The sequence below is a fragment of the Balaenoptera borealis genome (assembly GCF_965194805.1).
Source record: "Balaenoptera borealis genome assembly, chromosome: 14".
NCBI lineage: Eukaryota > Metazoa > Chordata > Mammalia > Artiodactyla > Balaenopteridae > Balaenoptera > Balaenoptera borealis.
In genome coordinates, this window is record NC_138875.1 from 56,087,463 (window position 1) to 56,110,719 (window position 23,257).

Here is a 23,257-nt window from a genome sequence, read left to right on the forward strand (position 1 = left end):
GGATGTTCATTCTGCTCCTGGGTGAACTTCTCTCTTTCTCTCCCTGCCAGCCCCTGGGCCTGCAGCCTCAGAGGAGTGAGAGCAGGCTTGTCTACACCGCAGACATGGGATGAGAGCCCTGGGTGTGGGGCTCCTGGCTGCTCTGTCAAATGTTTCTAGAAAGCCAGAGGGTTTTGTTTTTTTCCTTCTTTCCCTTTCCTTTTCTTCTTTTCTAAATTGGGAGTCAGGTAGAAAGTGTAAAAAGCCTAGAAATCTCCCCTTCCTAGCATTCAGGATTCATGTTCAAATAAATTAGCTTCTGAAGGGCAAGGAGATGGGGAAGTCCTTTGTTCTTCTGTGGATGTGGCCCTAGGCTTTGGCCTTCTGTGCCCGGTCCCACGGGCTCCTGTTTTCAGTGTTGGTTCTTCACACCATCTCCCCAGCACCCTGTCCCTTTCCTTTAGCTGCAACTTGTCCCCAGGTTGACTGAAATTGTCGGGTAGGGGTCGCTGTGTCGCTGGCAGCTCCAGGGTCTGTCCCCAGCGTGGCTGAAAGCCAGAGTCTGCTTTCTGCCGGGGCCCTGGGACCAGACCGTGACGTTTCTGCTGTTCCCCTTCCAGTTGGGACATAAGGGCAGTTCCCGTTGCTGAGAAACCTGGGGCTCCCACCCGAGCCGAGATGGGGCAGAGGAATAGTCTGCGCGTCAGGGAAGCTCTCCTCCCCTGCGTCACGGTTCCAAGAAGGGCCGTGCCTGCCGGACGTTGCAGCACTGTTTCAGCACACACCAGTGACAGCGGCACTGCTTCCTCTTTCTAATCCGCCGCCTCTTTCTTCTGCAAATGTCTTAGGGTAATTTCTCATAAATACTTTTTTTCTCTCTTCTTTTAAATTTTAATTTTGTTGGAGTATAGTTGATTTACAATGTTGTGTTAGTTTCAGGTGTACAGCAAAGTGATTCAGTTATACATATACATATATTCATTTTTTTTTTAGATTCTTTTCTCATATAGGTGATCCCAGAATACTGAGTAGAGTTCCCTGTGCTGTACAGTAGGTCCTTGTTGGTTATCTATCATATATAGTAGTGTGTGTGTGTTCATCCCAAGCTCCTGATTTATCCCTCTCCCCCTGACGTTTCCCCTTTGGTAACCATAAGTCTGTTTTTGATATCTGTAAGTCTGATTCTGTTTCGTAAATAAGTTCATTTGTTTCATTTTTATAAAATTTGATTCCACATATGAGTGATAGCATATGATATTTGTCTTTGACTTACTTCACTTAGTATGATAATCTCTAGGTCCATCCATGTTATTGCAAATGGCATTATTTCATTCTTTTTATGGCTGAATAGTATTCCATTGTACGTATGTACCACGTCATCTTTATCCATTCCTCTGTCGATGGACATTTAGGTTGCTTCCATGTCTTGGCTATTGTAAATAGTGCTGCAGTGAACATTGGGGTGCATGTATCCTTTCAGATGATGGTTTTCTCCAGATAGATGCCCAGGAGTGGGATTGCTGGATCATATGGTAGTTCTATTTTTAGTTTTGAATTATATTAATAACGTTTCATTCGGGGGTATTACAGACTTAAGAATCCCATCTTTATCCAGTTGCTTAGCCTAAGCTGCGCCGTAAGAATGAAAAAGCACAGATTTTTTCAAATAAGTATTTAACTGTAAAGCATGGCCAGGGGAAGTGTGGCCTGATGCCAGCGTTATGATGGTTTTGGCCCTCAACTTGAAATTGGCTGAGTTTGGGGCCAGTGTAGGTCCAAGATATTATGATGGAGTAAGTCAGAGTTTTATAAATACATAAAGGCTAAACAAACTGCCCACACTCAGACCACACCAACTCCGGACGATACCTGCCCTTTTGCCCTGTGAGCATCTGGTTGTTGTAAAGCTCTTGAGTTGGTGAAAGTTGCAGCTGCTTTTCTCCATCTTAACTTTGACTTTAGAACTGCCATGTTCCGGGAGGGCTCTCCCACAGCTGCGTGCAGAATCCTCTGTGAGCTTTACAAAAATAAGGACTCTGGGCTCACTCGGGAGATTCCTGCTCAGCAGGGATGAGGTCAGATCCAGGAATTTGTAATTAAATTTGTAATTAAAACAAAGAACCCCCTAGCTCTGGTCCCAGAAGTGGAAGGCAGGCCCCCTCAGAGGCGGCACCGGGGCTGCCGTGCCCAGAAAGAAGAGGAGCGGGGGCGGGAGGGCGGTGAGGAGAGAGGATAAAATCCCGGACTTGACCCAGCGTCACCCACGCAAGCTCCACCGTGACGTGCGCGTCCACTGAGGGACTCTGCTTCGCTGTTGATGTGTCTCCGTAGGCCTTGACTACTGCAGCTTTATAGTGAGTCTGAAAATCAGGTAGATCCTCTCTCTGCATTTCCATATACAACTTAGAATCAGCTTGTGAATTTCTACCAGAAAGAATCCCCCAGTGATGCTGATGCTTGGGTCCACCTCTCTGGGATTCAGTGACATCGAATGACTCTCGGTCCCAAATGAGCTGCCCCCGATGTCAGCAGGAGCGGCCGGAGCCGTCTCTCTGTGTCAGTGTTCTCTAGGTTGTACTTTTCAGAAATGTCGACCTGTTTCCCCTGTTGAGCCTGATTCCACGGGCTTCCGGAAGTGTGATCACGTCTGGACTCCTTTCTCGGCTGGGCCAGTGGGCTCTGTCCTCTAGAGGAAGAGTCGGTCCGGGCCCTTCTGTGATGGAACCACAGCGCCCCTTGGACGAGCTTGAACGCTTTTCCTCTTCGTTCCAACCAAAGCCCAAAGCAGCATTTCGACTGCCATTTGCTCCGAGTAGGACCGTTCCTGCGCACGCATGGTTTCCCCTCCTCTGCTGTCAGAGGAGCAGTGCAGGGTTTCTGTGGGTTGTCTCCCCAGTCCTGAGAGTCCTTCACACGCCTCCACGGCCTGTCTTCCCTCAGCCTTTCTGCGGGGAGACCAGCAAGCGTCTCCTCGGAAGCCCCTGCCTCGTGCCCGCCCTGTGCCGGTCAGTGAGAGCAACACGGTCCCGGGGAACCTCCTGCTGAGCCCCGCGTTTCTCAGGCCCTTCCCAAGAACTGAGCTTTGCCGGGCAGTGTGGCCCTCCGTCCACTTAGCCTGCTGTATGTCAGCATGTGGATGGGTTTTTTTTTTTAAAGTCAGAAGTCTTGGGAATTCCCTGGAAGTCCAGTGGTTAGGACTCCACGCTGTCACTGCTGAGGGCACAGGTTCAGTCCCTGGTCGAGGAACTAAGATCCTGCAAGCTGTGCGGCGTGGCCAAAAAATAAATAAATAAAAGAAAATATGAAGTCAGAAGGCTTGATTGACATCTTTAAAATAGTCCCCGTAATTGCAGGCTTTGGTCGGCAGACACACCCCTGGGATGCCAGGCAGCTCAGCTTCCCCCCAACCGGGAATTGCCCTTGACGTTTGCACAGTGTTTTACAGTCAGGGACGCGCCCCTGCACCCATCACTTCATCTGATTGGCACCGATGCCGCCGGCTTGTCAGGAGGCTTTGCCGGTTTAGCCCGAGTGACGGCTGAGCTGATAACTCAGGAGGTTTCTGTGGCTTTCCTTCAGCCACACCACCAACAAGATGCTAACGTCCAAGGCCCGTGTCTGTCCCCGCATCCCTGCTCTGTGACAAGATACCACCAAGTTGCCAGGCACAGCCACGGGGCCGGAACTTTGGCGATTTAGCTGCCACTCTGCAGGGTTCTCTGGCGGCTGCAGGAGGAGCCAGACCACCCAGGCTCCTGACAGCGGAGGAAGGCATGTCAGTCTCGTGGACTCTTGGGGATTTCCTCAGGCAGGTCTTTGTCTTAGCAAAGTTGAAATTGGCTTTTAATAAGAACTTTAATGGAGAGAGAGTGGCCTTTCCTACATGGTGTCAGGTCCATCCTTGGTAAGGCTGTGGCCCTGCCCATCCCACGCACAGTGGCACAAGGCCACACTGTGGCATCAGGACCAGCGCCTTGGGGCAAGTTCTGGAACAAAAGCAAGCGCACGTGCGGCTGATCATTCCTCCTCATTCCTCGCACGTGAAACATGGGCAGCAACACTTGGCTCTTATGAGGAACTCAGTACAAATGGTCACTCTCTGGATTAGAAACATATGTTCGCTTTGGAAAGACATTGACTGCCAGAGTTATCTTTCCAGAATGAGCAAGATGCCGTCCAGTCTTTGTTACAACCACGTAGTAAATGTGTGCATTAGAAACACCACGTGATGCGCTGGGCTGAGCCTGTGCTGGGGGCCAGGGATGGGGAGCAGTCTGGAGCCGGGGCAGCTTTCTCGTGACCGTCTTTGCTGTGATGTGAGTGGTGTTTTGGAGCCGCCTGTCCTGCGCAGTGTGCTGGATGGACTCCCCACGGAGATTGGTGGAGGGTATTTGGCCCAAGCAGGTTGTTCATTTGTTTCCCTCTACCTTCCACTTGCTATGACAAGCCTGGGTGTTGAGGGAGTGGTGAACGTAAAAGAGAACCATCACTGACTCTAGGCACTGGCATTGCCCTTATAGGACCCCAGAATGATTATCGTTGGCAAAATGAGGGCGCCTAATTGAATGGTTGGCAGGAGTGAGGGTGCAGCCCATGGTACCTGCTGTACTTCCAGCCTTCCCTCATTCACCAAATACTTAGATGTCTCAATGTCACGTGCCAGGCCCTGGGGATAAAAGATCATTAAAATGTGTCCTCAAGTGCTCATCATCCAGCAAGAAAGGAGAGATGTAAAAAACTGAAAAGACCCCTTAGATGCCAAGGTGGTTCATGGTTCGGAGGCAGGATGTTCAAGCCCTACTGGGCAGATTCATGACGGCTTCATGAGGAGGGGGTGTCTGAACCGGGACTGCAGGGAGAGGTGTGTTTTGGTGAGGGAACCTGAAGAGGCATTTTAGGGAGTGCGAACAGCAAAACACAAAGGCAGGGACGCTCAGATGAGATCCGGGCCCCAGTGGGGGTACTGAAGGTGGCAGGAGGCGATGGGGCAGGGGGTGGGGACACGGATGACGGAGGAGATTCTGTTGGATTTTATGAGCAGTGTAGGACAACCGGAGATTTCTGAGCAGGGAAAATGGCTAGGACGCGTTCTAAGAGCATTCTGAGAAAGGTGTGGAGGAAGGACCCAAAGGACAAGTCAAAATTAGAATCAGCTGGACTTAGCCCAGATTGGGGCGTGTGTGATAAGCGAGAGCACCTGGACTAGGTGATGGGGCAAGTGACAGACAGGGGGGCTTCAGAGAAAGAGGGCTGGTTTGAAGGGTTTGGGGGGGATAGGTACGAAAATAAGGACCCGGTTGAGGGGCTTGTACTTGGCTATTTTTAGGTGCTTTGTCAACTGTAATTCATTGAGGGTTGTAGGACTGAGGAAAAGTACTTGTTTTTAAATTTTGGGTGGAGACACATAAACGTGGGCTAAAGGGAAGGAGCTGGTGGGGTGGAAGGAAAGAGACGGAGGAGAGAGGGGTGATGCTGGAGGAGCATCTCCAGCAGAGAAGGGAGGTGGGGCTAAGGCAGGAGCCTGTGCCCCTGGGAGGGAGGCCAGCTTGTGAGCCTGGAAACAGCGTGAGGAGGGAGGGGGAGACAGACAAGGAGGGACCTGAGCTTGGACTGGAGGGAAAAGAGTTTAGAGACAGGCCCTGGGTGTCTTCCATAATTATGTCTTATAAAAATGAAATAGTTCTGAGAAGTTTATAATGAAAACCAGCTTTCCTGTCCCCTTTTCCCTGTTACCCTTCTCACCCCAGAGGTGGCCACGTGCCACTCTTTCAGCTGTTTTCTCCTCCTGATGTTTACCATCAATTTATTAGCTTTAGATATCTCTATATGGGTATTATTTGACATTATATATATTACTTATCAGCTGTAGACATTAGCCTATGTATTAGGCTCTCTCATGTCTCCCCCTGCTTCCCCTCCTCCCAGCTCCCACTGGAGTTATGCCACAAAAATCAAGTCAGTATTTATGCTATGAGGAGCTAAACAGCTCAATAATGGCCAAATATGATCATGCTTTTTGTTTTGCTTTTCTCTGAATTAGTAGTAGTGCTGCATTATTATTTGCTAGATTTTACATATCTGTTTTGGATTCTTCTCACCCTCTGATACCCTCTCAATACCATAAAAATTACCAGATCATTTGTCAGTTCCATTTTTTAAATTAGTGACCTCCCTCCGGGAGTTCTCTTCCTGACCCAGTCTGGACTGCTTATTCTCTGGACTTGCTCTAAAGCTTTCAATCTGAAACTTCCTTCACTACCATCCTAGAAATTTCTTGAACCTCTCTCCTGTCTTAGACCCTTTTCTTTACTCTGCATTTCTTTCTTTCATGGTTTACTCCCTTGTTTCAGTGGAGTACATTTTCCAATAGCTTTTTAAGAAAGGGTGCTCGACAGTTTTGCTTGTTTGTCTTTAAATAGTGCATGTCTGGAAATGTCTTTATTCTAGTTTCACAACTGGCAGATATTTTAGCTGGGTATAGAATTCAAGGTTAGCAATGATATTCCCTCAGAATTTGAAGGTGTTCTTTTGTCTTCTGGTTTCCAGTACTGTTGAGAAGGCTGATGATGCCCTTCTGAGTTGAGGTCACTTTTTCGTTTTCCCCTGACAGTTTGTGTGGTCTTCTCTTTATCCTCAGTGTTCTGAATATGCTTTGGTTTGGGTCTTTCATTCAATAATTGTGCTGGGATCTTTCTTAGTTCTGAGAAATTGTGTATTTGAGTTTCTCCTTACTACCTCATCATCCCTATACCCGTTTTTCTGATCTTTCTTTTTGGGAAAGACTTCTGGGTTGGAAAGAGTCTAATTTTCCTATGGTTTCTCTCCTATTGTCCATTATTTTCTCTTCCTGGTCTACCTTCTGAAAGAGCACCTTGATTTTATCTACCAACTGTTTCATTGAATTTTCTTATTTTGGCAAGTATATTTTTAATCAGCAAAGACTCATCTTTATTCTCTGGTTAGGCTTAATACCAATCTATTCTTATACTTTGGATGCAGTGTCTTCTGTTTCTGAGATTATTACTTTTTTTTGTTTGTTTTTGTTTAAAGCAGGCACAGTATGTGTGGGAGAGCACGCAATGAAGCGGTTTATTTAGGGCAGAAGCTAAAGTTACACACTTGGAGAAGCCTGTGGACATCCTCGCTAGTGTGGAGCACGCCTTATTACATGTTTATTTTCTTGTATTATCTCTTTAAAGTTCCTTTTTGTTCGTTGGTTTCCTTTCTCACTCTTGTCCTTCACTGTGGCTCGTGGTGTCCCCATGTCGGGAATTGCTCTGCCTCAGTTTCTATGCCCAACCCAACACTTCCCACCAGAGTCCTGAAGAGAATATAAGGCCTGATGCCTTTCCATTGTATGGTGTGAATGAACTTATCTTCAGAGCATCTAGAATGGTATTAGTTCTGTACCATCCATGGGGGAAATTAGAAAGTGATCACTTCATTCAAATCATTTTCCTTAGGGATTAATCCTCTCATGGAGTGTACTGGGTGGGAAAGGCTATTTGAGAAATAGTCTCCCTTTGGGGCTGGAGGTGGGCTAGCAACCTGTGAGTGGAGAGGGGGAGCATGGGTTCGATCTGCCATAATTACCTTTGTGAGTTTTAAAACAAAACTAGACAGTGGGGCACAATGCAGTTACTGATTTTGCTTGGTCATAATTTTGTAGCCATGGAAGCTGGGCCATTGCAGGCATAATACAGATTGAGGAGGTGGGTGGGGTTTGGCTTTTGAGGATGGTATTGTGACCAGTCCTGGTTATTTTTAGCTGTCTTACAGGCCTTAGGAAGGGCTTCCTGGAAGGTAGTTCCAGGAATGTATTCATAGGAGGAAAGGGTGGCAGCTTCCCGCTTGTGTCACAGCGCCATCCCAAGAGGGCAGGGAAATGTGAATCAGGACTTTTCTGCAGTGGAAATTCCCTCAGTTGGTGATCTTAAGGCTGTGGTGAGAGGTGGGGGGCACTGCCACTCCTTTGGGAACTGTGCCTACTGCAGAGGCAGCCCGAGCTCCCTGACACCTGCCTGGGTCCCGTGATGTCTGCACCCAGCAGGCCCTCAGCTTGTGAGGCTGTCCACAGTGACTGTGAGACTGGCTTGTTTGAGAGAATGCAAGGCCATGGGTGGCAGCAAGCAGGCAGATACCCCTGTGGTATCACCATGCCGTGAAATCGGGGAGTTTTGGGTGCTGTTTTGGAGTGTGACCATCACGAAGAAAGAGGGTGAAGATCCCCCCCCCCCATGGGCAGGGGGTCCAGGCAGACTGTCCCCACTCTGTGGCGGCTGCTCTTGTGTTTGCTGGTGGGCCCAGCCCAGGGACCCCGCAGAGGCCACAGGCCAGCCCCCCAAGCACACACGTTCCAGGGAGCCATGCCCACGGAGTCTCAGAGGGGCCTGTGGTCGAGCAGTCAAGTCTGAGGTTTTGAACCCTGTGTATTTCTTTCCACTTTCCAAATGCTCAGCGGAGGAGCCCTCAGCAGCACCCCAGCCTCTGCCCCAAGGGAAGGCCCCGCACGCGGCAGAGGCCCCCACCAAGCCACCTGCTCCTGCGCTGACCCCTCCACCGCCGTCCAGTGCTCCCCCGCCGCCCAAGGACCCTGGACAGCAGCCGTACACAGGCCAGCAGCCTGTCCTGCCCAAGAGACGCCCCCGGCCACTGCCCCCGCTGCTGCGGCCCGGCTGGACGGGGCTGCCCTTCTTGCCTGGCTCCACCGGGGTCATTATGGAGACTGGAGAGGCCGGGCCCCCGGGCAGGATGGGCATGTCAGGGCGGGGACTGCCCCGGGGCGTGGACGGCCAGACTGGGCAGGGGCCCATCCCCAGGGCCGAAGGCTACGCGGGAGCACCAGGTAAGGGTCCCCCGCTGCTGGGCCATCTGAGCTACAGAAGGTGAGGATGCACAGAGGGGGCAGCCTGAGCCCCAGGAAGCTGCTGCAGCGTCTCTGCAGGCCATGGGTGCAGCCTTCAGGGTACAAGGTCCAAAACTTGGCTCTCCAAAGGTTCTGTGGTACCCTGGGGATAGTACATCATACTTAGAAATAGATTTGTGCCATGGGCTGTAATACCTGGACCACCCAGGCAGCTCCTTGATCTCCCTAGCAGGAAGTGTACTGGGGAAACCAAGAGGATACTGGGAGCTTGCGTAGCCACAAAGATGAGCACACATCAAAGTGGGTAGGCTGGAAGGTTCTGGCTCCAACCCTAGCTATGTCATTGCAAGGCTTAGCTCTGTCAACAGCAAAGGGAGGATACTAATAGGACTTCAGAGAGTTATTGTGAGGATGGAGAAAAGCCTAGGTCAGGGCTTGGCCAGTTAAGTGCTTCATGTGAGTCGGAAGGTCAGCACCGTGGTGGTGAAGGAGGTGTTGGTGGTAGAGGAGGTGAAGTCAGGTAAAGGCAGGAGGGAGAAGAAAAAGGGAGCGAGCATTTATGGGACACCCACTGCATGCTGGATCTACAGCTTTCCCCACAGCACTGTGAAGTTGATATTCTACTGATAGATGAGGAAAGTGAGGCTCTGTGCTATGACATGTAAACACGTGATGCTGCTTGGGGTAGATCACGTCAGCTGTCACAGGATAGTACCAACCAGTTGCCTCAGAGTTAAACCAAGCTGACAGTTGGAGGCACTCAGCTACGGGCACGGACAGCCTGCCTGAATGAAGCACCGTGGCTGCTGGGGAGGTGAGGTCACTGCCCTTCCTTCTCAGCCACCCCAAGCTCCAGCGATCATAGCTCTCAGGCAGGTGTGGTGCTTTTTCTAAGATGACAGTTTTCCTTTTGTTAGTTCCACGTATCCTGGATGCTTATATTCTTTTGGGCAATTTGTTCATTTGTACGTCTGTCCTTCCTTCCACGCATCCGTATGACAAACACTGCATCCAGTCTCCCTGGGGGCAAAGCTAGTGAACAGTCCCTGCTCCTGGAGGGCAAGCGTGGGAGTGGACATGTCAGTCTGTAGCCTGCTCGCTGGCTTGGGCCCCAAGGCTCCAGTCCATCTTCTTCCTATTCCCCCAGCCAGTTCGTCCTCAGGGCCGTCTTCTCTGTGCAGGCAGCTGGGAGTGGGTGCTCTTACTGTCTACTTACACAGTGTGAGAAACAGGCAGAAAAGGAGAGGCTCAGGAAAATGAGGTGCGCTGTTTGTTAGAGCTTTGACATTGCATCTGCGTTTTGTTTTTCAGGGTACCCCAAGTCACCGCCTGTAGCCTCCCCAGGTACGTTAGCCAGGACGGGAGGCCGAGGCGGGCGGTCCTGGGCAGCCCCCGTTTCCCGCCCCCCACCCCTACCGCGGGTCCTGTCTCTTCCCTCTGGGCCATTGGCACGGGTGCAGCTCTCCCTGGCTCACTTGCTCGCGTGCACATGAACACGCACGGCCCCCACCCCCGCCGAATGGCATCACACATGCGCAAAGCTCCCGCCTCGCATGTGCACGCGCACAGCCTCACAGCTCTCATCACAGAAGCGCTCACACAGAAGCACCTTGTGGGGCCTCGGCGCCCACACCCCAGACATCATGCACAAGGCCCACGCATGCGCGAAGCCTCCCATCTCACGCAGCGTCCAACGCAGTCCACGCATGCGCACTCCCAGCAACTGCCTGCCACCCTGACAAGGGCACTGTCGGGCCCAGGATGTGAGGAGGGGGTGTGCCCACTTTGAGGCGAAATGCAAGGCCCAGGCTGCCCCTCGGGACTGCGCGCAGGCCTCGGCTCGGGCGGGGCCTGACCGCAGGCGCATCCTCTCTCCACCCAGGGGTCCCGGCGCCGTCTCTGGTGTCCTTCTCCGCGGGGCTCACCCGGAAGCCTTTCCCCAGCGATGCGGGCGTCGTCCTCTTTAACAAAGTGCTGGTGAACGACGGGGACGTGTACGACCCCAGCACCGGTGAGTCCGCCCACACACACGGCCGCTCGGGAGGACTCTCCCAGCCGGGAGGCTGTGAGGAAGGTCCCTCCCGGCTGCCACGACAGGTGCGCCCACGCCGCTGCCTGCAGGATCCCTGGTTTCTGAGCCCCAAGTGGGTCAGCAGCAGCGCGGGGCGCCTGCTCTGGGGCAGAATTGCTCGCCCTGCCGGGGGTTCGGTCCACGTGGTCCCCAGCCCCCGAGGACAGCAGGGACGAGAGGCCACCCCGGTGCCTGGACTGCTGTCCTCGGGGCCGCGGGCATCTCACCTGTGGGAGGAGAGCCAGGACCCCCTGGTCCGCCGCTGTCCCCCCGCCCACGGGCACTAGCGGATCGGGGTGTCGCGTGCGCGCGGTGGCCGGGCTCTGCGTGGCCCCTGGGAGGGAATCGGCTCTCTGCGGGCAGAGATGTGAGTTGCCGCCCTGGCCCCGGGTCTCAGGACCGCGGGGCCTCGGGTTTTAGCGAGCATCAGAGTGAATGAACTGCAGAGCGTGTAAAAACGGGGCTCCTGGCCTCCCGGCCCATGGGCGTGAAGCTCGGCCTCACACTCTGCTTTTAACGGGCTTGGAGGCGGGGGTGTGAGAAGGCTGCTTCGCTTTGTGCTCAAGTCGGGCTTCCCCCGGGGCCCTCACTCCACGCCGACAGGCCAGGTGCTCTCGGCACACAGGGACCGTGACCTACATTTCTCTCCTGTTCCCAGGATGCCTAGAACCATTCTCTCCAGCGGGGCTTCAGCAAAGGGAGTTCTGCGTGACCCTGAGCAGACGCTGGCCATGTGCCCGGAGTGCTGGGGCCTGTCTGTCCCCAGGCTCTAAATTACTAAGAAGAGCTGGGGAAGGGAGCTGGGCGGCCTGGCACGTTTCAGGGCAGGTTGAAGACTCAGGCCCCTTAGATTCCTTCTCAGCTCTCAGCCCGTGGTCAGTGGTCCATGTCCAGCCCCCTCCCGGGAGCCCTTGGGCAGTGGCCACTCCGGCCAGCACCGGGTCTGGCTGTGGGCCCACGTGCTGCTGCTCTGCAAATGGGCAACATCTGCGAACCTCATCCCCCCACCTCCGACCAGCGCTTCCCCTGCCTCCCCAGCCCCAGAGCGTGTGTCTAAATACCCGCTCGCTTCTGGCTGCACGTGGATGCCACCTGGGTACTGGTTCAGCAGGGAGCCTGGCTCTTCCAGCGGAGGAGGGCTGGCTGTGGCTGCACCTCTGGCTCCGTGTCTCTCCTTCCTGCGTTAATGACCGACCTTGTGGGGATTTTTTGGTCCTGCCTCCCCAGAAGGCAGCTAAGGCGTTTTGTGGATATCGTGCCCGTGAGGTCGATTCTAAGTTGGCCTCGAGGTGCTTTCAGTGACAGAGAAAACTCCCCAGAGGCAGCCAGGATCGGCGTGGCCGCTTCCTACCGATAAAACCTGGGTGAGGGGTACAGGCCAGCGTGCGCAGTAAGGGGCCAGTTTTCCCTCCGGCTGCTGCTGGGTCTGCAGTGAGGACCAGGTCAGTGCGAGGGCAGTGTAGGCCAAGGGGACTGTCACTGTCGCTGGGTGGGTTTAGTATAGAGGGGCTGCGCCCCTGAGTGGGCCTGCCTCCCGTGGGGAGGCTGAGCAGGACTTTGAGCCCAAACCCAGGCCACCCAGGGCAAACCCAGAGGCTGGTCTGCCTTCATCCGGGCTGTCAGCTTGTCGCAGAAGGCTGTGATGGTGTCACGTGAACACCGGTGTCTGCTTTCCTCCTCCCAGGGGTCTTCACAGCTCCGTACGACGGGCGCTACCTGATCACGGCCACGCTCACCCCCGAGAGGGACACGTACGTGGAAGCCGTCCTTTCGGTCGCCAACGCCAGCGTGGCACAGCTGCACACGGCCGGCTACAAGAGAGAATTCCTGGAATACCACCGGCCCCAGGGGGCTCTGCACACTTGTGGGGGCCCGGGGGCATTCCACCTTATCGTGCACTTGAAGGCAGGGGACGGCGTCAACATCGTGGTGACTGGGGGCAGGTTGGCTCACACGGACTTTGATGAAATGTACTCCACGTTTAGTGGGGTTTTCTTATATCCTTTCCTGTCCCACCTCTGAGGTGGCCGGGCAAGGGAAGGGGTAAGAGTTGTAGGAACTCGGCAGCTTTAATGTATTCAGCGTGTGTGTAACTGGAGCACTGGTCTAGTTTCCTGCGGACACCCCACCACCTCCCCCAGGTAAAGGCCACGCCTGGCTGCCAAGGCAGCGAGGAGTAGACCACGGGCTAACGTCGGAAGCGCCCCTGCCTGCACACCGGCTCCCCCCACTGCGTCTCCCAGCTCCCACCTCTGGCTCTGCCGTGGCCTGAGCTCTCTCCGGGTGGCCTGTGCTGGGCCTACAGGGTGCTGACCGCAGAGGCTCCAACTGCTGCCCGGTGGGATCACGCCCTGCTGCTGGAGAAGGACGAGCCGCTGAGAGGAGGCAGAACTGGCACCAGTGGCCAGGCTTTACTGGAGCAGAGCTGTCGCCAGCTGCTTCTGTCTTCACTTACCCTGCATGCGGGAGAAGAGTTTAAACACTGAAGTGGCACGTGCCACCACAGACCTAGGGTGGGCAGTGGGCTGTCCCAGGTTTGGCTCGCCACCCCCCTCCCTCCCCCACCCCCGCCCCGGGTTTGCCTGGCTGAGAGGGACACAGGAGAGACTGTCATGTGGCTTGTTGGGCTCCTTGAATGACATGTACGACTTAAGTGCAAAGACAGGGAGTGTCAATAAAGATGTAAAACACTTCCAGTTAAGTCTGGTGCCTTCTGGATTGAGAGTTGCTGCTGAAAAGCAAACTACAGTAAATGACTTTAATGGCTGCAGAAAGTAAGCTTGAGTAAATTCATCTCAACCATGCATCTGTTTTATCCCTCAGCATCCACGCCGTGCACTTGGGGGTTGTTCTTGGCTTGTAAAGACAGACTAGATGTGCTTGGAGGTCAGAGTCCCCATGTGAGCCCCACAGCTGAAAACGGGGCTCCTCCAGGGGGTGCTGAACATTCACATTGAACCCGCAGCTGCCCAGCTCACAGCAGATGCAGCTATAAGGACTCCTGAGCTCCCAGGCAACAAGAGGCCCAAAACAAAACCGACCACACTGAACACCGAGGTCATCTGAGGAAAGCAGGACTCTCCCCGTGGAGAGCATGCTCTGTTCCCAGGAAGCCCAGGCCCCTCACTCCTCTACCAGCAGGACAGCAAACCCTTAGCTCCGCGTGGTCTTTGCTAATCAGGTTGGTAAAACCTGTTGGGCCAACCAAGTGCCACTGCGGGGAGGCATGTCCCCCAGAGCCCTAGGGAAAGATGTGGACAATAGAAACAAGCTTCCTTGGCCGACATCAAGCCACCAAGGTACTCTTATGCTGTAAGAATGCTTTTTCCAGGACTGCTTGCAAATGAGAGCCCAGGGCAGCCGGTGGAGAGAGAGAGAGGCCTTCTTCCTCAGCCCCTCCACCAGCTAGGGCGAAGGGGCCAAGAACGGAAGGCGGGGCCTCTGTCCGGGGCATGGGGGTGGGGCAGCACACTTGCCCCGTTTCTGCAGCTGGGGGACTGGCTAGCAGTGGCTTCCTAGAAATGACTCATGGGAAAAACCCCACTGCAGTGGAGCATTTTCAGGAAAACCCAGTGGGCACATGCTTCTGCCCTCTCCACCTCACACCCCATTTAAAGACCTTACCTGGTGCCAAAGGGAACAAATGCTCAACAGCCGGAAAGGCAGGGAGCAGACAGAAGGCAGAGAATTACTTTCCTCCACTCCACAGACAGTGCTTAGAGCAGCAAGTAAAACACCCCCTCTGCCGGTGCATCCTGACTCATTTATTGACAACGGAGAAGTTCCGCTCTCTATCCACGACTGCAGCAGGTTCTGCGTTGACTTCAATGGGATGAAAGCTGGACCGTGGTTCACAGGAGTCAGTGTCTGTACAAGGGAAAGGCTGTCCTCTTGCACAGAGAGAAGCAAGCTGGGCTGAGCTCAGGCTGGGAGGCTTGGAGCAGCTCCTCCAGATGTCAGCGGCCCGGCGCTGTGAGCCTGGGAGTGAGACGCACGGACCAGGCCCCTGGACTGCAATCAGGCACAAGGTTACAACTTCTGAAACAAGGGGCTGCTGGAAAGAAGGTCAGGGCGCCCCCCCGAGAGAAGCAGAGACAGGACCGGGACGTTATGCCCCCACATCTAACATCAGCAAATGGCCTGACGCTTAAATGGTGAAAAACGATAGACGACCAGCGGTAAAGACGGCAAATCAGTGCAAACTTCATTTGACGTCACTCCCGTGTTAGTGCATTAACCTTTCTCAGTGACCCTATCATCTTGAGTTATTTCTCACAATTTGCAGTTTGAAAGGAAAGAAGTATCTGTGATCAGAGACAAGTGAAACATGGCTTTACACGCATCCACACCCACTTCCTAAACATCCACGCGCGCTGTCCCTGTCCCGTCCCATCAACGGGGAAGGACAGCGCAGTCTGGTGGCGCAGCGGGGCCATGGTGGACACGGGCTCTTGCGCTCGGCAGGCTCAGTGTGTGCTTAGCCGTCTAGGGGATAAAGATACTCAAATAACATCACATGGGGGGTGTGGTTTTTGATCCAAGATCACTTTGACTCTCCTAACAGCTGATGAAAACATCAGGACGGCTAAGTAGTATTCACCCAGAGGAAGGGTTTAATGCAAGGCGCTCAGGGGACCCCTGAAGGGCTGAGGGGCGGCGGAGGAAGCAGCCTGGAGGATGCCAGGGATACTCCCCTAGAAATCACATATGTATGAATGGATCACTGCCTGGCAGAACCTACAAAGCAAGAGAGGTTAGTTCCTGTGGGTGTAGCCTCACTCTGGAGTCAGGTTTTATAAAAACAAGCACCAAAAGAGAAGTCCTTTCTATACACAAATTTAAGTGTCAGCAAAGATCAAAATGCTAATTTATGGAAATTAAAAATTTCTGGCAAGAGTTTAGAGAAGAGGATTTAATGTCCTCTGAAGGAGACAGTCAGATGCATTCAGTTTACATTTGTTTATTGTTGTACCATTTTGTTTTGAACATCAAACACTGCACCAAAATATGAGCCATTTACCTTAAGACAGCTTGTCTTTGCCATAAACTAAGTACTGAACTGATGTTTACAATTAATTTCTGACAACTTAAAAAACTTGTTAGTGGCACTGCTGTGCCTAATAATCAAATATGCCATCACAGACTGAACGTAATGATTAAATTAAAAGAGTAAAGTTTTCCCTTCCCTTTCTTACCTTTAAAACAAACCAAAAAAGTAGTTTTCACCTGGAAAGAGCACTTAAACAAAAACTCAATCTTTAACCAGTTTCATTAAACCCAGCATTCCCTAAAACAGAGGAAAACAAGGCTTCCCAGAGTAACTATGATGATACTTGAAAAGATGATGAAATTCCCTGGGAGAGTCTGTTTTCACCAACTTGCAAAACATGAGAGTTTACTCTCTGCCCGTTTCTTCAGGTCTTGCCTGCAGCTTCAAGGACACACTCCAGAAGGGCCATGTGCAGCCAAAGGCATGAGTACTTTCCGGCTGGTTAGCTGGCTCTTGTTCCTAGATTGTCAACAGCTTTCATTTCATGACATCACACTAGTAAGTTTTTTCTTTTTCCAGTTGAAAACTATGCAGATGTTTTAAAGCACAGCAAACACGATACTGACACGTGGGCCAAGTCTGCATGCTCTGGGCCCACGCGTGCACTTCGTAAGCCCTGCAGAGATACAGATGTCAACACTACAGCCATACAAGCTTCAGCACGCGGACACCAAGGCAGATATTCAAGTCAGGTTGGACGGGAAAGAGGGAAAGGGGCCACGGCCATTTCACCAGTGGAGCAGCGGAGAGTGATTAGGGGAGCCCGGTCCACCTCGGCCCCCCCACCGGCCCCCTGGGATGCTGCCCGTCCCCGAAGGCAGCGAGAGGCCGCTGCTCCTTCCTCAGCTCCCATCAGAAGGGTCTGTGTACACACACACTCGAGGGCATCTCTCTTTCACAGAAAGAACAAATGTCATTTGTACCAAATGGCAATGGATTTTCAGCACAAACTTCATACTTTCTTAACACTATAGTAATAGTAATCATCTACTTTCAGCAAGAGGGACCCCTTTAAATAAGGAAAAAGACTCAGGTTAATTAGCATATGTACCCACTGGATCAGTCTGCGGTGACAAAATGACGAAGTCTAGTGCTGATGGCCCCTGGGCAGAGGGGTCAGCCACCCTCAGTGCAGGGCCGGGAGACCTGGGTTCCCAGGTTCGACCCTCTAAGATGCCCCTGTGTCCAGAGAGAAGAGCTTATCGAGAAAAAGAAAGTGTCTAGTCAGAAACTCTTTAAAGGACAGCCAACAAAGGACTACAGAAGGTGTGTTATCAAGATTTCCGTACCGCACATAGCAAAGCCCTACGAAGCTCAGGGTAACTGCCTACAGCAAACGTGGGGCGACAGGCCGATGGCATCTATGAGATGAAGTAACTGCAGGGCCACCGTACGAGGAATTGATTTCACTAACTGGGCAGAACTTCATACAAACACAACCTACTTTCCCTGACCCTGTACATAAATAAATTCTTTAAATGATGAGTCCTTGAGCTATTCACGGTGGGACGGTTTGCACCGGAGGAAGCATATGTGGCTCCGCCAGCCTCTGCCACTGAGAGCTGCATTCCGGGGACGGTGCCATCGTCCCTGCACCCAACAGCACTGGGAAACACGGCTCAACTGAGTCAGGGACTTTCAACTCTCCACTCTGGAAAATAACTGCCCCCATTTCCCCAGCTCTAGATCAGTTATTATTTCAGTGGAGCAAACTACAAGGAGATGTGCCCCCTGCCAAACCAGCACAGGGAAAGCACAGGTGGGAAGGGAAACCATGGGGGCCGGGGGCTGTGTCTGCACTGCTCTGCAGTATTCCCATTGGGCGCCCACCCTCCGCCCTGGAACCTGCTCACTGCTTTCTCACCCAGCGCAGGGCTGTGTGTGGGCACTGCTGGTCCCAGGAAAGCCTCCTCTCTAACAGTTCTCTCGATTTTAACACCAAGGGGACTGTCCACACCCAGCCTCACCTCTGCAGGCTCGTGCCCACAGCTCTGCAGAGGCTTGTGGACAGAACCCCCCTTCCCTGGGGCGGCCTGCTCGGGTCCGACAAGAGCTCGTCACAACCAGGCTGGGACACTGGGCTGCAGGCAGGGGGACGGAGAACGGACCCTTCCCAGGACCCGTCACAAGTGCCCATCTGCATTTCCAAGGCCCCCCTGAGAACAGAGCTGTTCCTTGCTGTTTAACCAACTCCTGCTGCTAGGACGGCTCTTACGGGCATCGCATACATCCGCAAGACCTGCTCCTTCCTTCCGGTCTGAGACACGACACCTCAGTTCAGGTCCCCACCGTGGAATAGTCACAGGTGAGAAGGCAATGATATAAGGACCTCATGTTCCCCCGAAGCCCACGTTTGTCACCCTGGGGCCCGAGCAAGCGTCCCGTTTCCGTGGAGCAGGGAGGGAGGAGCCCACAGAAGAAATGTGCACGGGCGGTTTGGACCAACATCACCAACTGGACCCTGATCCCCTGAAGTAAGCCCTCCTTTTTAGAGAGAAACACTCTCAACTGCCCAGTGGAAATTAGAATACTTTACTTTGTGCAACGTTTTGGTCCACTCTTAGCTTCTTTTTTCTTCTTTTTAAATTATGCAATTAAAGGAGCACCCAGCACACAACACAGAGCGCGTGGGAGGACTGGCCAGTGACAGGAGCCCAGGCCTCCGTCCTCAGGGCCAAGCTCCCCTCGCGGCTCTGGCCGCAGCACCCCACAGCAGCCCCTCAGGGCCCGGGAGGGGGAAGGGGGAAGGCGGTCCAGCCCCAGCAGCTTTCCCGTCCCTGCTGGTGCCCGACTGTCGGCACGTCTTGTCCCACACCTGTGGCCGGGAGGGGACCCCATGTCCTCTGTCCAGCAGAAGGGCTGGTCACCTTCCCTTGCTGCGAGGCGAGCGGCGGAGGGCCTCCTGCTGGAGGTGCGGCCTCAGGCCAGGTCGTCCAGGTCCACCTCAGGGATCGGGTCTCGCCAGTAGCAGAAGGAGCTGAACTCCGGGCAGGGAAAGGCAGAGTTCTGTTCCTTGTTGAGAAGTGGGAACACGTGTTCCACGAGCTCACTCAGTCTGTGATACCTGGCAGGAGGAATTGGGGAGGAAACACACCAGCTGTTACTCATCAGTTGATCTGCGAGCACAAACTGTAGGTTGTGCAGCCAGTTACTCAGATTCCCCAGATGGGAAGGATCCCAGACAGGCCTCCTTCTCAGGGCACCACCTCCCTCTTCAAAGTCTAGGCTCCTCAGCAATTCCCCCAACAGCTACGGCAGAGGAGAAGATACCCCGGCAGAGGGGAAAGCCTCCAAAGGCAGGTGCAGTTCTGATTCTTGGCCCCTGGCTGCAGGGCTCCAGGCTGAGAAGTGGGAACGCACTTACGATGACTTGTTTCCTTTGGTCCTTTCTTGTATCAGCTCACCCTTGGGGTTCACGGTGAAGATCCTGCAGTCTGGAACTCCAACTTGTGTGTAAGCGTAGACATCCTGCAGCAGAAAACATGGGGCAGGGTGATTACGGAGCAAAGAAATGAGGAGACAGTCCTGTGGTTCCTGCGAGCCAGAAGAATCGCCTTGACAGGAGACAGCGTATGGAAATCACATGGAGCTGGCGCGGCGCAGCTTTGCCGCTGGAGCCGAGCTTTAGACACACACAAACTGAAGAGCGGAGCCACCGCAGAGGGCGCTCGGGAAGCCAGAAAACTTGGACGCCATGGAGACGCCAGGGGCCCCGGAGTAGGAGAGGGGAAGCGGTAATCAAGGGGGGCCCTCGAGACCTGGTTCTGGGGCGAATCCAAGGCTCGGCTTAGAATCACTCAGAACATGAGTCGGAACTGCTTGAGGAAATGGAACTGAAGCCACAGAGACAGAGGGCGTGCCCTTTGTCACACACCTACCTTCTGGGGCACATCTCCTCTGACAGGCCCTTCCCAACCGCTGGAGAAAATTTACAAAGACAAAGTGAAAGCCTACTCAGCAGAACAGACATTCATTGTGCCTATACAACTGGTCTGAGAATTAACACAGGGCTATACCCTAAAAGTACACTCCTCTGACTTTCACACACCGCATCCGAACGTGTAGCCCAGAAGACACACTTACATTTGGACGGTTTCCAAAGGCCGCATAGAAGGGCTGCTTAGACGGGGCAAAGAGATTCTTGATATCATTTAGACACTCAATTTTGAACTTCTCTGGTTTCTTTTCTATTACTTCCCTAGGAGAAGAAAATACAATCACCAAATCCAAAATGGTAGTTTTCCTTGGTATGTGGTCCTAAAAAGATTTTATAGTGCTCACAACCACCCAATTTTTTTAATCCTTCATAACCAGTATCTTTCTCCTTCTTTGCCAACCTGACTTCTCAACCGTGTCTGACACAGACCAGGTGAGCTATGTGTGAGTTAGAACCATACGGAACCAAGATGCAGAAGCTCCGCAACAGATACAGTCGCATCAGGCCCCCGTGTGCGCGCAGGTGCACGCACACGCACGCATACGCACACAGAGGCACCTGTGGAAGGCGGAGAACAGGCTGCTGGGGGACAGCATCAGGGGGCCGCGGGGCAGGATCGTGCCCTTGTCGTTGACCCAGTGCAGGTAGCCGCGGGTCATGTCGGCCATGCCGATGGCGCGGGCGGAGCAGTATAGGAACTTGTAGCCATTCCTGAAAGAGAACGCGTCCTGTTTAGCCCGTGTGCTTTAGCTAAAGGGGGAAAAATGTGTTTTTCTTTTTAAAGGCCCAAATAAAGTTCCTCTCATTTACTATGAAAATCAAATTCTTAAATTTAATAGAAAAATTGTTAGGATTATAAAGATCTCACCATTCCATCAAAAACACCATGGGGGGAAAATGGAGGTACATGCAACTAGGGATTATGCTAAATTTACAAGTAATGATATAGCTTCAGCATCTGGGCCATGGAAGCCAAATTACAAAACAGACAAAAATTTGAGGTTATCTTTAAATGATCTGTTATAGATGAAAGATACAAAGAATTTTACTTGTATAGGCAATTTCCAGAATGCAAATCATTCTATAAAACAAGGAGCAAAACTTTACCTGGGTAACTGACATACTCATAATTTTCATATTATGACATTTTCAACTTGTGCTTAAGACACTGTAATTCTGCAGATAAACTTAACTCATAGGTACTGGGATCCCACAAAGGCCACGGCACTATTTTCTCACAAAAAAAGTACTCTGACAGAGAGGACCCCATGGTAAATTGATTCCCCCATGCATGCATGTATTACCTACTTCAAGAAATACAATTAAAAATACTCAAAAAACCAAAACTGAAAATTGGCTCTCTTGTTAAATTACAGCTAAAACCCCCAAGTACAGCTATGATTATAGACACAGGCCGTGCCTACAACCCACAGCCCTGTGAAAACAAGACGACGAGGTTACCACACGTAAGAGCGCATACCATGCCAGGCACAGAGCCCCTGTCCCACAGACGGTGGCTCACACTTTCCCCTGCGTGAGGCTCTAGGAAGGGGTGGGAAAGGAGAGCGGGAACAGCTGGCTCATGAACAAGATTTCTGTGGGCTGGCTGATGAACACTCTCTTTCTACAGTTCAAGCAAAATTCTAGCTCACCAGACACGTGGGTCGGGATACCTACTCGTTGATGGAATGGTAGAGCTTTGCGATACCCTGATGAGTCCAGTCTTTACCCAGCTGTGGAAGGATCTGTCCTAAAGCATCAGACCTAAGAGGACAGAAACAGAAAAAGGTATCAGGAATCAAGCATATAAAGCCAAGTGTTTACCTATTTACTTAAATACCAGCTGCCAGCAGCTGCCAGATGGGGGAGGGGTGGAGGGACAATCCCCAAAGGCGGTTTCCTTGGCCTGTGCACAGGAGACAAGGACCCCACCAGGAGCTTCCAGAAGAGCCATCAGACATGAGGGAATTGACAACCACACATCCTGTTTTTCTCCTCCCTAATCTCAACAGCTTCTTCCTCCCCCCCATACCAGAATTTGGAAACCAAATAACTAAATCCTCCCCGAAGTTATCATTATTATTATTTTTTTTGGCTGCGCTGCACGGCCTGCGGGATTCTCAGTTCCCCAACCAGGGACTGAACCTGGGCCACCGCACTCGTAACCACTGGGCCTCCAAGGAATTCCCCAAGTGTTATTTTTGATGTTACGTCTGTACAGTCCCACCTATTTCCTCCCTCCATAACATGATTCTGTGGGGACCGCACTCAGGACGTCTCAGTGTGTATAGTTTAAAAACTCTCCTGATGGTGGCTGGTTGCCCAGGTGAGGGACCCACCCCCCGTCTACCACACACTGAGCTGGGCGCCCTTCCCTGTCACCCCAAGGCTCCTGCTTACTTGGTTATCGTCCCGTCGATGTCAGAAATGATGACCTTGTCGTTCCAGTCCCACAGGTAAATGGTCCCCGCACAGCGGCAGGTGCCTTGATACTGGGTTGTAATGCTAAACACGACGTCATTTGGGCCGTCTTGGAGCTTCAGTTTTGCCTTTTATAAAAAGTATAAGAATAAACAAAATCAGAGACTTTTGAAAATTCATGGCACATCACTTTGATGGAATTACATGCAACAATTAAGTCACACTTGCCAGGAATACGTGGTCAGAGAAATTGCTTATGACACAATGTTACGTGAAAAAGGATCCCAGCCTCTTAAATATATAAATGTGTGTGTGTGAACACAGAAAGAATGGACGGAAATACACAAGACATAGTAACTGTTAACAAAAAAAAAAAGCAAAGAAAATCAGCAGAAAACACAGTTTTGGAACAGAATCTGAACATTCCCCAAACCAGCAGCAGCGTTTTGGGACCCCAGCTCAGGAAGGATGGCCCAGGGCTGCGCCCGTGGCTCACACGAGCCACTGCCTGAACCACGTGTTAGGTGCCAGGCACTTTTCTGATCACAACCACCCCCCCACCCCCCCACCGCCAACCTTTTCCTCTGTACCCGGGACTGCCCTGGAGCACAGCAGGACAATTTCATATTGAAAATGGGTGGTAGTCAGGGAGCAGGAAATAAACAGGAAGGGGGAAAATGCATCCAAGTAAGAAAACGTCATTTCCCTATGGCTGTGGCTCCTAAAAGACAGTGTGTGGCCCAGTGCCGGGCCAGATGTATAAGATTCATCCTGGAAACAGGCTGAGAACACAGATGCCCTGGTTCACTCCCAGACACGGAGGTGGGAGGCCCGGGGCTGGAGGAGGAGGAAGTGTGCTGCAGGTCCTCAGGTGGTCCTGGTGGTCCCGGTGTGAGGGACGCTGCTCTCCCGGACGTATGTGAGCATTTCCAC

The 23,257-nt window shown here is 52.5% G+C and overlaps 2 protein-coding genes across 2 annotated transcripts in view; one reads left to right on the forward strand and one right to left on the reverse strand.

The window, feature by feature from the left end:
* The window catches only part of EMILIN2 (elastin microfibril interfacer 2), a 54,025-nt gene extending 37,919 nt beyond the window's left edge, over window positions 1-16,106 (forward strand). Inside the window, exons 5-8 of the mRNA XM_082353513.1 lie at window positions 8,438-8,824; window positions 10,157-10,189; window positions 10,728-10,856; window positions 12,601-16,106. Of these exons, the coding sequence (XP_082209639.1) occupies window positions 8,438-8,824; window positions 10,157-10,189; window positions 10,728-10,856; window positions 12,601-12,938 (887 nt within the window). The 3' untranslated portion in view covers window positions 12,939-16,106. The remainder of the gene's footprint in view (window positions 1-8,437; window positions 8,825-10,156; window positions 10,190-10,727; window positions 10,857-12,600) is intronic.
* A 2,354-nt stretch (window positions 16,107-18,460) lies between these two features.
* LPIN2 (lipin 2) overlaps window positions 18,461-23,257 on the reverse strand; it is a 59,291-nt gene continuing 54,494 nt past the window's right edge. Inside the window, 6 exon segments of the mRNA XM_082353634.1 lie at window positions 18,461-19,030; window positions 19,331-19,434; window positions 20,050-20,164; window positions 20,462-20,614; window positions 21,581-21,667; window positions 22,304-22,452. Coding sequence (XP_082209760.1) covers window positions 18,886-19,030; window positions 19,331-19,434; window positions 20,050-20,164; window positions 20,462-20,614; window positions 21,581-21,667; window positions 22,304-22,452 — 753 coding nt within the window. The 3' untranslated portion in view covers window positions 18,461-18,885.